The following is a 15,892-nucleotide window of genomic DNA, read 5'->3' as shown; positions in this document are numbered from 1 at the left end:
CTCGTTTTACTTCTTTGCATGTTTGCTACATTTTGCAGCACACAAACAAAGAGGAAATAGCCTCGAAAGGTAGTCGTTGTGCAGGAACCTTCCACTGCCTGCATAAAAACTATCCTGACCACAACACTGGCTCCCTTGCAACATGAAGCAAGGGTGCCTGCTTCAGCACTAGGCTGTCACAAATGCACCAGCTCTAGGAGAGAGCATAACTGTGCCATATCTCTGTAAATATGGCGCAATTCTGCTTTCTCCCTTTCACAGAATATGGCACAGCAAATTGTATTGGGTGAAATCTTAGTAAGTCCGGGCTTGGATGTGTGCTGTACACTGTTGGAAAGGTTGAGGGATAAAGAATAGATGCCCAACATGCACATATAAAATCTATCAATGTAACCAGTCTTTTGCAGTCATTAATACCATATGTGATGTTTAGTGAAGCTAATAACCAATTCAAGTAGAAAGAAGATATATAAAATGTGTTATTTTTAAATTAACTACCTAACCTTTAATAAAGTAACTTTTTCCATCTTTTCCTCATCAGAGTAAATCGGATATGGAGGACAATGGAGCAGTGGAAATTGCTCGATATTCCAGAGGACAATATTTTGGAGAGCTTGCCTTGGTAACAAACAAACCTCGGGCAGCTTCTGCATATGCTGTTGGGAATGTCAAGTGTTTAGGTACTTAATGTGTTTCGCTTTTTAATGCCAAATGAATTCTGTTTGCACATTAGGTGGCGTTGTTTAGTTCTGTCGTCCGCATAGTAGAATACCATTAAAAAGCATGGTCTAACATTACTTGGAAGATCTTATCATTACTGTTTATTGTTTGTCATGTAACGGGTGAAGTGTCCTATACAATTGCTGTGATGTCAGGATGGCATGTGACATTAGGAGGAAGTTAATACCATTTTCCCTGTTTTGCTTTTCTGTCTGTGGGTCTTACTTGGTGAGGTCTGTCCTCGATCTGAACGTCTACTAGATATTTCTTAAAGTATGCAGGGGTGTGGAATTTAATGAAATATCTAATTTTCCATGGGGCAGGTTGCTTCATAAATCTACTTGTCCTGTAACAAAATCCGCTTGCCCCTTTCATGCCATGTAGTGCAGAGACAAATTATGGCAGCAATCTCATTATATAATATCTCCGATATAGCCTCTCTGATTATGCCAGGGTTCATACCATAGTAGTGTTTGAATACTAGCAATTTCCTTATGTTGCCACATTTCCACAGATCTACTTACTGGGTCTGAAGGTACTAGTAAGCAATAGTTCCAGGCTCGGAATGCCCATTTGAGTCTGTGCAAACTACTAACTTGCATGTTTTAATTAACTCTTCTCAAATCTTTTCCCATACTGAGAAATGTTGGAGATTTACTCCTAACAATAGCAGACATAAAACTTCTTCCAGAGTTGGGAAAAAAAGTGGTTGGGGGAAATAATTTGCAAACACTCAGATTGTCGCATGAGCAACTCTACACATGCATATTTTCTCAGGCTAAAATTCAGTTAGGAAATATTTTCTGGAAGTACTATTTCTTGCCCGAACTTCTATAAATTCCTCTGATTTCATGAAAGCTGTATATCTGTACTTAATGCAAGGGCATATACAGAGGGTGCTTTTTGGAGACTTTCTTTAAAAATTGGGCCCCTAATTAGGTCTGGCGTTACCCATGACCTTTTGTGTTTATTTCAAAATTCTGTCTGTCTCTGTCTCTCTCTCTCTCTCTGTCTATCTGCTGGCTTCACTGTGAGTGACGACATTCTGCTTTTGTCACAAGGAGCATATCGGCACACAAAGTAGTTTTGTTCTGTGCCAGGAACTACTGTGTCAATGTGTGCTTTTTTTAGATCAAAAACAAGTTTTGCTTTTGCCAATGTTTGTTATAATGGTGAGGGCCCAGCAGTTCCCAGACCAATAAGGTTTCACAAAAAGCATTGCCAAAACTAAAAAGCTGACCACCAATTTCAGACCTACTGGCTTTGCCAATGCTTATTTATTTTTAGGTTTTCCATAATCTTATTGAAACGGATTACACTGATTTTCTATTATGAATATTTTTGGGAAATACTACCATACATCAACATATTTTACTAAATGATGCTGCAAGGAAATGGTACCTAAAATGTTACAGTAGTTAAGCTAAATGTTTTTTTTCCTACTTTCATTTTCTGTGAACATTTTATTTTGAAAGCAAAGAATCATCAAGCTTCTGCAAATTTTTGCATCTAATTGGAGAGCATTCTGAGAACATGATACATAGCCTCATATTGCCAAACTTTGAAAACGCATATACATATTTTTATACTGGAGCCACTGTCAGTGGTGCAGTCAGAACTTACAACTTTTACTTAGAGCACTCACCCTAATAATAAAGGCTTTCAATTAATGAACCATAAACACAAATTTGAACAACATTAACGCATGGTCAGAAATATTACCCTAACTGCAGACAAAGCCCTTCCCTGATCCATATTGTGGTATAAACTCGCAGCCAAAGGTTTTGTGCTGTAGGGTGTTGGGCCTACTTGTACCGAGGACAAAATACACATGAAAACCTGTTTCCCTTGATCCCAAACAATATGTCCTGGGTGTCGCGCTATAGTAATTCAATCTTCTATTCAGCTTTAACTATTCAGGGGCCTTTTTATGAGTCGGTTTGCATCACTCTTGCGCCATGCAAGTGATGCAAGAGCGACGCAAACCGTGCATGTGATTTATGAAGCCATGCAAGACCACTTTGAATGGCCCGGAGTGGCTCCACAAATCTGGAGTAAGGCAACACTGCTCAAATCGCTGCACTGCCTTACTCTGCCCTGGGAAGGCATTGCGTGGGTGCTCCCATGGTTTCTGAAGCATTCCCAGATTTGCCAGGACTGGTAAACCTTGGAATGCGTCACAAAAATACGCCTTCCCGCGAGAGGCGTTACAAGGCGAAATATCTTGATTTCTCATTGTTACTTCCTCTTTCTATGAGTGCATAGAAAGCCTCTCAGGATTGTTTTTGAGCGGGAAGATTCCCCTTCATGCATAAAAACAGTCCTGCATGCAAAGCAGGCTCTTGCACCATGGTGCAATGGTGTCTACGTTGAGTTTGAAATCATGCCTGACTGGTGTGTACTGAGATGTGTGCATTCAGCTGTAATAAGAGCTGGGCACTTATTAGAATGAGGTAAGTACCAGATTACCTTTGTTTGAGTTATTGAGCAACACTCAACAAACCCAAACTTAGACTAGAAATATATACTTCCAGAGATTAAAGAATCAAACCTTGGCTAAAACCATCACGACTGGACACACAAGAAACTACAATGTGACTATTCAACAGCTAGATTTATGCCTCCAGCTTCGTTAGTGAAGTGCATAAAAATAAAACATTTTCCTATTAATTATATCAAAATCCAATACTATGATATGGGAGAACAGTCCATGACGAAATGGAGACGAGGCCAATTGATATATTCGCTGGGAGGGGCAGGGAAGATGAGTACGTTTGTAGCTCGATACAGATACAGTATCTTCATGTCAATTTTTTTGTTTTAACGCAATGCAAGCATTTCGCCCAAGTTAGGTGTATTTTCTTTCATCTGTTAAAAAAGATGTTACTCTTTCATTTTGTTAGAAACATAAAGTTCACACTTGTGCGTTTTGTAAGAAAAGATATGGAGTTCATTTTAAAGAATTAATTAATCCAGAAGACAGATGTGAGCCCTAGCAGTTCGTTTGAACATGTTTTCTTGTAGTAGCTACTTATAAATATCAAATTTCAGTCACATTAAGTACAATGTAATTAGTTCCGTTTTTTGGGGCCTTAACAATTCAAATAGACCTAGTGTGCATGCTTTCCGGTTTCTCATGCCAATCTGAGGAGTCGAATTAATATCTCTTCAGTTCCACAAGAAGTGCCCACGGTTATATTATTAAAAGCTGGACTACTGAGGCAGGCCTGGTCGATAGTGGATACTTAAGCCAAGCTTTAACGAATCTTCCCTTACAACTGGCCCAACAAATCTTCGGAGACTCTCGTGTATCATATTTGTTATTCTGGAATGGCAAACAATTGGACTAGCTGGTGTTTGCTTATCCAAATTGTGAACAATAGCTGCAAAAATATTTTCTTGACCTGCATCTGTGCAAGATGGAAGATGAAATGAGATGTACGAAAATTAACTCTGGGTAGCCACATCTTTCAATATATTAGCAGGACATATTTTATGTAAATACTTTAGGGCTAAATTACTGCAGGTTGACCCATTTGAATTGCAACAATTTCACAAGTGATACTTGCAGTGTCTCATTAAGGATTACAGCACACGCCGACTTCTTCAGCTTACAACTAGACCAAGCAAGAAACCGCCCCAAAAAACGTTTTGAACTTATCAAAACCCAATCTAAGGAGGCACCTCAACGTCCACAAGACAGATCTTGCCCACAACCAAACTGTGAAGAATTTTCCGCCTTCTTCAATCTGAAGACTGACACCATCAAGAAGGACCTCTTAAATGATCTTACCTTACATTCGAGACCACACACAAAGTCCACCACCGCATCTCTAATTGCACCCTCCCCAATTGCACCATCTAAGCCTAACCTTACAAATGACGCAGCCTGGTCTTCCTTCACCACCTACTCTGAAGAAACCATAGGTAAAATACTCAGTGCCCTGAACCCTTCTAATCACTTCACCGATCCTCTCCCCGCAAATGCTGTCAAAAACCTAACTCCACTCCTTCTACCCCTCTGGTCCAAGATCATAAATTGTTCACTGCAACAAGGTTGCATCCCAGACACCCTCAAAGTTGGTCAGGTAACACCCATTCTAAAGAAGCCCACAGCCGACTCCACAGACCTAAACAACTATCGACCTATTTCCAATATTCCGACATTGGCCAAGCTTTTGGAAAAAAGTGTTCACCTTCAACTAACGAAGCATATTGACCACTTTGACCTTCTTAACAAACATCAATCAGGCTTCCGTGCTGGTCATAGCACTGAATCAGCCATGACCCACATAATTGACGACGCGCTGCAAATACTGGATCAAAATAGATCCTGCTTACGCATCCTGCTAGACCTCTCATCAGCTTTTGATACGGTCAAACATGAAAACTTGATAGACCTCTTGGAACACAGAATGGGATTATCAGGGGCTGTACTAAACTGGTTTACCTCATTTCTTCAAAATCGGACACAACAATTCAAAGTCAACAACTCCTTGTCCAAGCCCGTCCCAGTAACCTTGGGAGTCCCGCAAGGGTCCTCACTATCCCCGACATTGTTTAATCTGTTCATGGAACCACTCACTGAAATTCTACACGCATCTAACGTGCAATATCACATGTACCCCGACGATTCACAACTATACCTTTAGATTCACACCTTAGACGACATCAAACTGCTTAATGCAACGCTTAGGAATACCCAAACCTGGCTGGCAGAAAATCATCACAAACCGAATGCCCTAAAAATCGAATTCCTGCTAATAGCTCCATCCGCCCAAGTCCCCAAAATGCAAGAACATTTTACAGCATTCAACGCTCAACCCACCATCGTGGACTCAGCAAAATCACTAGCAATAACTCTGGACAGTAACCTCAGTATGCAAAAACACATCAGCAATGCCACAAAGGGAGCAAACCAGATAAACACATTGAGGAAAATGAAACCCTTCCTACCACAGAATGACTTCAAGCAGGCAGTACAAGCTCTAGTTATACCGAGAGTGGGATACGGGTGTGTCGCTCTTTGCGGCCTACCCAAAGCATCAACGGCACCGTTGAGAGAATCAATCAATGCAGCAGCGAGACTCATCACTGGTTCTAAAAAAAGCGCACACATCTCCACGGACCTACAATCCTTGAATTGGCTACCTCTGGAAGCCAGAATTCATCTGAAAATGGCATGTATGACACACAAAGCCATGCATCATAATGCACCTAGCTATCTGGCACAGAAACTCACAATTTCTGGTGGGATCAGATCCTCAAGAAGCGCAGATAACCTACTTCTGAAACCACAAAAATTCAACAAGAAGAAAACATATAACCGAACCTTCTCTGGGATGGCACCCAGGATATAAAATGCCTTACCTCCAGAAACCAGACTTAACCCCTCCACTGATTCTTTCAAAAAAGAAGTAAAATCTATATTCATGGCCAAATTCACCAGAAAGAAGGTCTATTGAAATTTCGAGACCAACCGCACACATGATTATGATAAAGAACCATCTAAATAACCTATGTAAATGTAAATGTAAATGTATTTCGATTTATATAGCGCACGAATCACCCAGGGGTCTCAAGGCGCTTGCTTAGGGAACCCGTCCTGGTATTCCCCTGTGAGATACCCCGGCAGGGTATTCACAAGGTGAAAGCCAGGCATCCCGCTGCGAGGGGCCGTAGTGGAGATTAAGCAAGCTATTGCCCAGAGTCGCAGAGTGTGACCCCATGAGTCGAGTAGGCACCGGAGCGAGAATTGTCGAGTCCGTGGAATCTTTGAGCCCGAGACCCGCCGAGGCGGGGAATCGAACCCTGGTCCACGGCTGATCTCAGCTTCCGGGTCTGCCGCCTCTAACCACTGAGCCACGCTTCTCCACCTACATGTTATCTGTCTCCTGTCGCACCGTACGAGATAGATTTGGTGTTGTACCGAACTATTTTTGCTCTCTACAAAATGTTTTGTATATGTGCCTTGTTTTACACTGATGTGTTGTATAAGTAACTTCTACGGACTGTACAGCGCTCTGATATCCGCCAGGATCTTGTCCGCGCTATATAAAACGTTCAAAATAAATAAATAAATAAATAAACAGAACCCCATTCTCTGCATAGCCATCTGCTCAGTGTTCAGTCTGTGCACAGCTCTCCCCTCTAGGTTCATCTCCCAACCACATGCGCTTCTTCCTACCTTTGATCACAGAAATTCCAACCCAGAATACTACCTCAATATACTCTAAACACCTATACACTACAATACTTTATTTCCTGACGTCTTTATGCTCATTACTCATGCTTTTGTGTGAAATGAGGGTACCTTTCACGCAATCCTCTAGAATATGCTGCACATCCTATTACCCTTCCACATAGTCAATAGACTAGGCTACCCGCGACACATATATAAGCATCTAGACACTGAAACTTAGAGCTGAAACTCATACAACCTACCTCAGCATTTCCATTTCATTTCGTTGACAATGTAATAAGTCATTATGTGTATTGTCGCATACCTCTTTGAAATAGCATATTTTTTTCTGTTCTTGCCTGGTTATGTGGTTTAGGCTCCCAAGTCTGTTACCTTAAAAGTGCCCCTAGGGCATGTGATCATCTTGAGGAATTCAAACACCTGATTGTCTTGGAGGTAAAAGTAATGTGGAGCCTTTTCAAAGAATGCCAAGTGATCACATTGGATTGTTGATCAACATAGAGAATGCCATATTATTTCCATATTTCTGGTAATTCATCATATATGTCTATTGAGAGCAAGAGATTATCCCTTAATAAGCTCTCACTATACATCTGGGAAACCTCAAACTTGTGTCATATTTGAAACCTAACACATGCAAGTGTAGACTGTATCTTCAATCTAAACTTTAAAAAAGAAATTGAAGTAACTAACTCTAAATAGAAAAATGCTGGTTACGTTTACGAAGTAAAAAGCAAAGAAATAGCTTCTGACCATCTTCCTTGTAATACAAATTCATGGTCTCTGCCATTGAGTTCCTTGGGTGGCCCACCAGCATGAGCAGATAGTATCAATTAATGTTTCACATTCTGCAGTGAAACATTTAGGGCTCGATTATGAGTCTGGAGGTCCGAGGACCGCCAGACTTATGGTGGCGCGGTGGTGGCAGATCCAGCCACCACCACACCGGCATTCCGAACCGCCCCATTATGAGTGGGGCGGTTGGACCGCCCTGGGATCACGAACTCCGCCTGGTAAACGCTGGAGCGACTGTCAAAGGCCGCAGTATGCTTGGCGGGACCCTCACAGTCCCGCCAAGTGTATTACTAGTTATCTCTACTCCAAGGTTTACATGGAGGTTCTTCCTCCACGTAAACCTTGAGGAGTTTAAACAAAGGTGGCCCTACAGGGCCCCCCTATGCCTCAACTGCACATGGATGCACACAGGGGGTCATAACATCTGCCCCCCTGTTTGTATGCACAAAGGTTCCTGCATGGCATGAATTTTGAGTCCATGCTGTGCAGGAACCTTGCAGTGCGGCCCCATTGTGGTGCCTTTTTGAAAGGCACCACAGCCCTTAAAACACCACAGCCCTTAAAAAGCCTGCCAGACTACTTAAAAGTCGTAATCTGGCGGGCGGGCAGCATCGACCTTCGGCTCAGAAGTCATAAAGTCATATAGGGGCCTAACTGTTCAATACTATGGGCCCGATTACGAGTTTGACTGTGCAGCGTGGGACCAGCCCGCCACCGCACCACCAAACCCATGTGAGGACCGCCTGCTCTATAATGACTTTTTTTTGTCATTGAAGGACATTTTCTTTACCGTTCCCACTGCAGTGCCTATAAAATAAGCACCACAATGGGAACTTCAAAGGACGTTTCAGCATGGCAGGGACTGAAAACTCCATGCCTTCTTGGAACTTCTGTGCATGCACACAGGAGGGGCACATGTTGTGCCCCCCCTGTGTGCATCCACAAGGCGTGAGGTACAAGGGGCCCAGCAGGGTCGCCTTTCTTTCCGCACACCACTACTTTCATGGAGGAACGACCTCCATGAAATCAGTGGTGGTGATGAAAGTCGTAATATGCTTGGCAGGACTGTGGCGGTCCCGCCAAGCATATAGATGCCTCTGGACCACTGTGCCACCACCAGGGTAATGGCAGTTCCCTGGTGTAGTCGCAGTCCCAGGGTAGCACGACCACTAGTGTCGTAATGAGGCAGTCGCAAGAATGCCACCTCCGGGCCACCATGAGTCAGGCAGTCCTCGGACCGCCAGACTCGTAATCAGAGCCCTATGTGTTGCATCATTTCGATTCATTTATAAACAGACCCTGTGTGCGTTTATTGGAATTTAGATGGCACAAACCTCACTATTAAATAACTGAGCGATGTACATTGCAAAGGAAATCAAACAATTCGGGATTTTGTACAATGAGAAAGGAGTTATCTTCTAATGGGGTAGGGGCTGGGAGGAGCTTAATGTTCATTGCTGATGCAAGCTCTATCATGTCACTTTATCCCATGCCACCTGCTGTTTACTGCTCAAATATGCGTTAGACCCAAATTAAATATCAAGAGTTCTAGCGGCACAAATTCATAAGCAGTCCAGAACCCTTTGATAGGTTATAATTTGAAGAACAATGGAATGATCAATATTAGTTAAAAAAAAGTGCGCTCCAAACACTTCATAAACTTAATGGATAACGACTGAAAATGACACTCAATGCTTTTGACCAAATTCGATAGGAAAATTGCCACATTGGCAATTTTTAAGAAAAAAGACATTTGCTCAGGGCTCATTAAAATTTGGATTGCTATTTATTGTGTTGTGCAGGTTTATTTATTTTGACGCATTTTAAGAAAACTCTAAGCAAAAATTTTACCAACTATCTACATTATCTTAATTCTGCTTCTTACACTATGACTCATATGCCCAACATAGATTCAGTCTAATAGATACGTTAACAAGTTAACACATTGAAAAATAGAGATTACCAAAGTACGTACCATACACAAATATCTCCCTTTTAAAAATATGACCTGCATCTAAACCCACTAACAAACTCTTGCTCAACTATTTAGGAGCTTGAGCAAACATATTAAATGAGCATGCCCTAGTTTGTGACTAGTGAATTTGAGAATTAAAAATAATTCTAAATTTCGTAGGGCGATATTTATGCAGAGTTTATATTTTGGTAGTCTATAATTTTGATTTTAAGATTTGGGGGGGTCTGTGGTTTTGCCTGCATTCAAATATACGTGAAAGTAAACCTGCAAGAGCTACGTTTAACGTTTATGCTTTTCACTTTCTTTTTTAATCTAGTTATGGATGTCCAAGCATTTGAAAGACTTTTGGGACCATGTATGGAAATCATGAAAAGGAATATCGCAAACTATGAAGAACAGCTAGTTGCCCTATTTGGAACAAACATGGACATTGCTGATTCCAGTGCATGATTGACAAATAGACAGCGCAACAAGGCCTGTTGCAAGGAAATAGCACAGTAGTGGTTAGTCCACTGGGAATGTGTCTATCTTTGTGTAGATGCCAAGCATTTTCTGTGATTTAGTTTACCACCTTTTTTACATATTATAACGAAATGTATCCGCTAGCTAAATAGTGATTTAATAGAGGAAACCTTGAGCTACAACTTTTCTTATGTGTCATTTTAGGAAGCCATTGCCCATGAAGATATAGAATTCATTCCGCACTAAGAAATGGTTTCAGGTTTGCTGGCCGAGTTAATGAAATATGGTCCCCAATAATGTTATATATACAAACAGCTCCCAACTTGTTTTCCCCAAAAATAGTCTACGTTGAGTTCAGCTTGCTCACATCTGCATCGGTTTGTCACGGTATCGATATGTCAAGCCTTCATACAGAGAAACCTTTGAGGTTGTGTCCTCGGTGCCCATCGTTCTAGGTCTTATGGCTTCAGCCATTACATTGTGTATTACTTTCATCATACACTGCCATTAAAGACACTCTGGCAGTCCCTGCCTCTGGTTATAACTGTGCTCATGTTAGCAACAGAGGTCAGTCTCCTTGACAAATGAGGAAGAGACAATCAATGTATGCAATTTCAGAAAGAGTACCTGAAGGAATCCTCAACTGCCTTGCTACCTTTGAGTATTAGTAGAGATTAGAATGCTAAAATGGCTCTATGCCTTGACATTTCCCTTGGTCTTACAAGTGTGGATCAGTTCTGCTATTTGTGATTCTAAGTATTCACTTTGATTTAGATGCCATCTTTAACACAGTACATCTACTCTAATGTATAATGTGGTAAGCAAAATACCTAAGATGGAATCCTGGTACTTGTTCAATAAGACACTCCATTTCTTCATTCACCCAAACCATTTTGATTTCTGAATTTCTGAAATAGTTTGTTGTTTCAAAAATTATTATTATTATTATTATTATTATTATTGAATTTTGTACCGCGCACGGTTACCCTAGGGCATCCCAGCGCTTAAAGAAACCAAGAGCAGGCTTACTAATAGGAAACAGAGGAGCTGCAGTTATTCTGGGAAAAGATACGTTTTCAGATGTTTCCGGAATCTGAGAAGGTTTGGTTCGGACCGCAGCGAGAATGGGAGGGAGTTCCAGGCGAGCGCTGTATGGATAGAAAAACTCCTGCCCCCTGAGCGGGCTCTCCTGATTCTCTTAGTCTGAAGGAAATGTTTATTGTCAGAGCGTAAGGCTCTTGTGGGCTTATAGGGGCAAATCATGTCCTTCAGAATAGCTGGTCCTTTCCCCTGTATGCTCTTGTGGGCGATGCACAGGGCCTTGAAGGTAACTCTCTCTTTGACAGGGAGCCAATGGAGTGCTTTTAAAGCCGGCCTGGCTGACTGCCTGGCCGGAACATTCCGCAGCAGCCTTGCTGCTGCGTTCTGCACTTGTTGCAGGATCTTAAACGTTGACTCTGGCGCTCCAAGAAAGAGCGCGTTACTGTAGTCCAGGCGTGAGATGATTAAGCCTTGGACTAACAGCTTCCGGGAGAGTTCTGGTAACAGGGGGAGAACCTTACGGGCCGACCGGAGCATTCCATAACAAACGCCCGCGATCTTCTTGGCGTGTGTCCTAAAGGACAAGTCCGGCTCCAGCCAGACCCCCAGGCTCTTAATCTCCTTTTTTGGGTCGGGCGGGGTCCCCATGCAGTTGGGCCAGCTGCTTGGCGAGAGGGCAAAACTTGACTGGCCCAAGATCATCAGCTCAGTTTTTGACCCGTTCAGTTTGAGCGATGACCTGGACATCCAATCAAACACATCTCTCAAGCATGCATGGAGTGTCTCAGGCTGTTTCTCCAGCTGTGTAAGACTCACCACTAGCTGGGTGTCATCCGCATAGCTTATGGTCTTAAAGCCAAAGGGAGACACCACACCCTCCAGGGGTGCCATATACACGTTAAATAACGTGGGGCTAAGGGATGAGCCCTATGGCACCCCGCAGTGGAGTGGGAGGGGAGGGGATTTAGCATTTCCTTCCCAAACCTCGAAGGTACGCCCCTCCAAAAAGGAGGCCAACCATTCCAGGGCCACTCCTGTGACACCCGACTCCGCTAGACGTTGTATCAGGACCCCATGGTTGACGGTATCGAAGGCCGCACTGAGGTCCAGGAGGATCACTGCCACTGATCCCCCTGCATCCAAAGTGCTTCTGGCCTCCTCTACCACTGCTAGCAGAGCCGTGTCCGTTCCATGGCCTGGTCGAAATCCCGTCTGGGAGTCCCTCAACCGGCCATTCTCCTCAAGAAAGTTTGATAACCGCTGGTTCGCCAGCCTCTCGGCCATCTTACTAACTCCTGGTAATAAGGAGATGGGCCTGAAATTGGCCAAGTTCTGCGGGTCCAAGCCCGGCTTCTTCAGAAGCGCTTTGACGACCGCACCTTTCCAGTCAGGTGGCACTGTCCCCTGAGTGAACAAGAGATTGAACAGATCGGTCAAGGGCTCTCCTATCGCCAGGGCGGCCTGCTTTAGGTACCGCATCGGGACTGGGTCCCGAGGTGAGCCGCTTTTCATGCTCCCGAGGACCTTCAGTACTTCACCTGTAGATACAGGGCCAAATGCCGTCAGTTGATTCTCCGACATGCTGAAGTCCTCAGAAGGGGGCGATGTTCCCAAGACCGAGGGGAGAGAACTAATAATAATGTCAATTTTGTTTTTGAAGTAGGTGGCTAATTCCAGACATTTTTCCTGTGGTCTATCATAGACAGGAGTAGGCTCAGGTGGTTTAAGAATCTCCTTCATCACTAGGAAGGCTTCCCTGGATGAGGACGCAGCGTGATTTACTCTCTCCCCATAGAAGGAGGCCTTAGCAGTACGTATAGCACGTTTGTATGTTCTAAGTTCCATGCGATATTTTTCCCTGCTATCTATCTCCGGGCACCTTCTCCATAATCTCTCCGCGCGTTTGCAGTTCTGTCTCAGGGTTCTGAGCTCTGGGGTATACCAAGGGGCAGACCCCATTCTCTTGTCCCTAATAAGCATCTTCTTGAGGGGAAGCACATGGTCCAGTGCATTGGTCAGCCAGTTCCTCACTATAGCATCTGCAGTCACCGGATCACAGCCCTTCTCAGGCTGAGTGTCCTCCAGGCGGGCATTCCAAGTTTCTACCGGGAGCCTTGAGCATGCCCTATCAATTCTAAATAATTAAATTAAATTAAAATAATGCCTAATGTAAGGCTGAGCTAATTGGACAGTGTACTGCATTAAATGTAAAGTAGAAACATGTTGCAGTATACCTTTTATGTATGATGTACATGTCCATATTGAATGAGCTGGGCATTAATTATAGAGGCCTTGAATAAGCCATGCAGCCTATTTGTGCCATAGATTTACTCTATTGAACGTTAGCCCCAATAGTTGCAATTATGGCCGATTGCTGCAAACTTGACCTCGTAACAGCTACTCATAGCGGATACTTTATTGAAATGAGTATCATCACTTGTCAAGGGGAAGTCACTCAATTGAAGTTCCCTTGGCCATCCCTGTCAAACAGCAGGGGTTGTGAAGAGGCGCCTCAGCAACCCCCGTAATACAATAGTGAAATCACTCTACATCGTATTAAACCAGGCAGTAACCATTACTGGCAAACAATCCCAGCAGACAGGTTCTATCACCATAAACCTTTTGCAAAATGGATGCTCTTCTCTCCTACACTGTACCCATATCACAAGCAAAATATTTGTCTGCTTACATACTTGCCTAATACAATGTGTGCAAAGAGAGGAAATTGCATATGGTATATACAGGCACCCACTCCTTTCTACTGAGATTCACCATTTTGCATCCATGGTAGTTGTTTCAATTCTACATTATTCATTACTTTCACAAAGGCTCTTCACAGTGTTATTCGATTTTGCCTTTACGTTGTCAATTGTTGTACAATAGGAGGCAACTCCGCACTGCTTCCTGGAGATTGTATGCAGCCAGTAGTTCACAACAACCGGAAGTATCACTCTCAACTCTCAATTAGTAACGGCTGAAGTGTTTTACAATGGGCACCACAATTCAAGGCTTCCCAACCATTTTCCAGCACTCTCAGCAAACGCAAAAGACATCCCAATTACCAAGCTGTGTAAGAACACCTCTTGGCAGGAAACGTGTACCTGCTTGCTAAGGCAGGGAAGTGAATTCTGGTTATTGCAGTCAATTGTCTACGTGCTTTTACGTAGTGTATCCTGATACCGTTACATTTGGCTGCGTTGCATTTACTATATAACTCCAATACAGGTGAGTCAAAGACGATGAACCCAAATAGAAAAAAATCAAGTTGTATCAAAAACACATTGAAAAACCAACTGGTTTGTGACATAAATATATTCGTGACAATAGGTAAGAGAAACTATCCACTCTGTGACCACATTTCAGAATCCATCAAAACTGGCCTGATTCACAGTGCAGTAAAATTGCTTGTATTAGCCCCAGGTTACAGACATTTTATGTAAATCAACCTACCTACAATATTCCTAACAAATCTGACCTCTGCAGAGTCAGCTCAGATAGTAAGAGCATGCATTCTTTTACAGTAACGAACTAGAATTTGGTTACTGAAGAACCGTTTGATACACACAACACAGATGAGGGGGCAGATGTATTAACTTTTGGTGGAACGCAGAACAGCAACCAAGCTTAGGCCTCACTTCTAGTGCTGCCACTAATGCCACCTGAAGGGTGAACCTCTGCTACATGATATTCAGACTGTTATTTGAGAGCTTCATTTAATTCCAGAAAATAAATCATCAAAGAACAAATCTAAACTAAATCGGATTGTGGACTGCTGACCATGCTGTCCTCTGATAATTCTGCATCATAGTCCATGTAGGACCCCCAATGTCCTCTTCCAAAATCTGTCCCGTGGAATCAATATGGACCAAGAGTGTAATGCCAAGGCCTTTGTTTGTTTTCCAAGCGTAAATGTGATACTGATTTCTGGCAAGGTCTTTTTACTTTGCATGCCCACCTTCAAAAGAATTGCCTTTTCCACTGCTTTCAACTGCTGGTTCCATCCTAACACCCCGGGGGGTCATTCACTATAAAGTGCCTTCTGTAGACAGTCATTGCATCTCTAGTATGTCTGACATTGCTCTCCTGCTTCAATAACTTTTCAATACTAAGAAGAACTTATAGTGCTTGTTGAGATCCTGCAATCTCTACCCTCTTGCTGCTCACACTGCATTGTCTTGTTGAGGTAGCCATCTTTTCCATACCACAGGCCTTGCAGGAGAGAAGAAGCTTAGTACTAGTTCTGGCTTCTTAATGCCTTCTCATTTAGCCTCGTCACTTGAAGTGCACCTCTGCTTCATCTGGAGCCTTTTTTTAAAAAAAAGCCTTTAACAGTGAAGTGATTTCTCATTATCTCCTTCCCTACTGGAAATAAAGTGAAAAATCCAATGCTCAGAAACCTTTAATAATAGTGGCTTCATTTCCCCAAACCCATTAGTTATCATTGGCTCACATGAGAAGCTTGAGAGCCAATCATACAGTCACAGTTTACATTCCTCCATCCGGCCAGTACACATACACTACCTTACTTGATTGTGCTAAATATTCCATCAAAGGGTGGTATTATAATCAGATCATACTGTGATCTGTTAAAAGCCAACAACCAGCCAAACCCGTATTTGCCTAGGATCATCTCTAAAATCTTCATGTCATTCCTATGTCGGCAACACAGATTCCTGACCAATTCAGATTTGTGAATA

General features: G+C 42.9%; 1 protein-coding gene across 1 annotated transcript in view; it reads left to right on the top strand.

The window, feature by feature from the left end:
* PRKAR2B (protein kinase cAMP-dependent type II regulatory subunit beta) overlaps positions 1 to 11,081 on the top strand; it is a 425,732-nt gene extending 414,651 nt beyond the window's left edge. Inside the window, exons 10-11 of the mRNA XM_078657005.1 lie at positions 542 to 680; positions 10,009 to 11,081. Of these exons, the coding sequence (XP_078513131.1) occupies positions 542 to 680; positions 10,009 to 10,142 (273 nt within the window). The 3' untranslated portion in view covers positions 10,143 to 11,081. The remainder of the gene's footprint in view (positions 1 to 541; positions 681 to 10,008) is intronic.
* Positions 11,082 to 15,892: the final 4,811 nt, after the last annotated feature.

This window comes from Lissotriton helveticus, chromosome 1_1 (assembly GCF_964261635.1).
Source record: "Lissotriton helveticus chromosome 1_1, aLisHel1.1, whole genome shotgun sequence".
NCBI classification, from domain to species: domain Eukaryota; kingdom Metazoa; phylum Chordata; class Amphibia; order Caudata; family Salamandridae; genus Lissotriton; species Lissotriton helveticus.
Note: the sequence above shows the minus strand (reverse complement) of the source record. Positions and strands in the feature narration are given on the sequence as shown.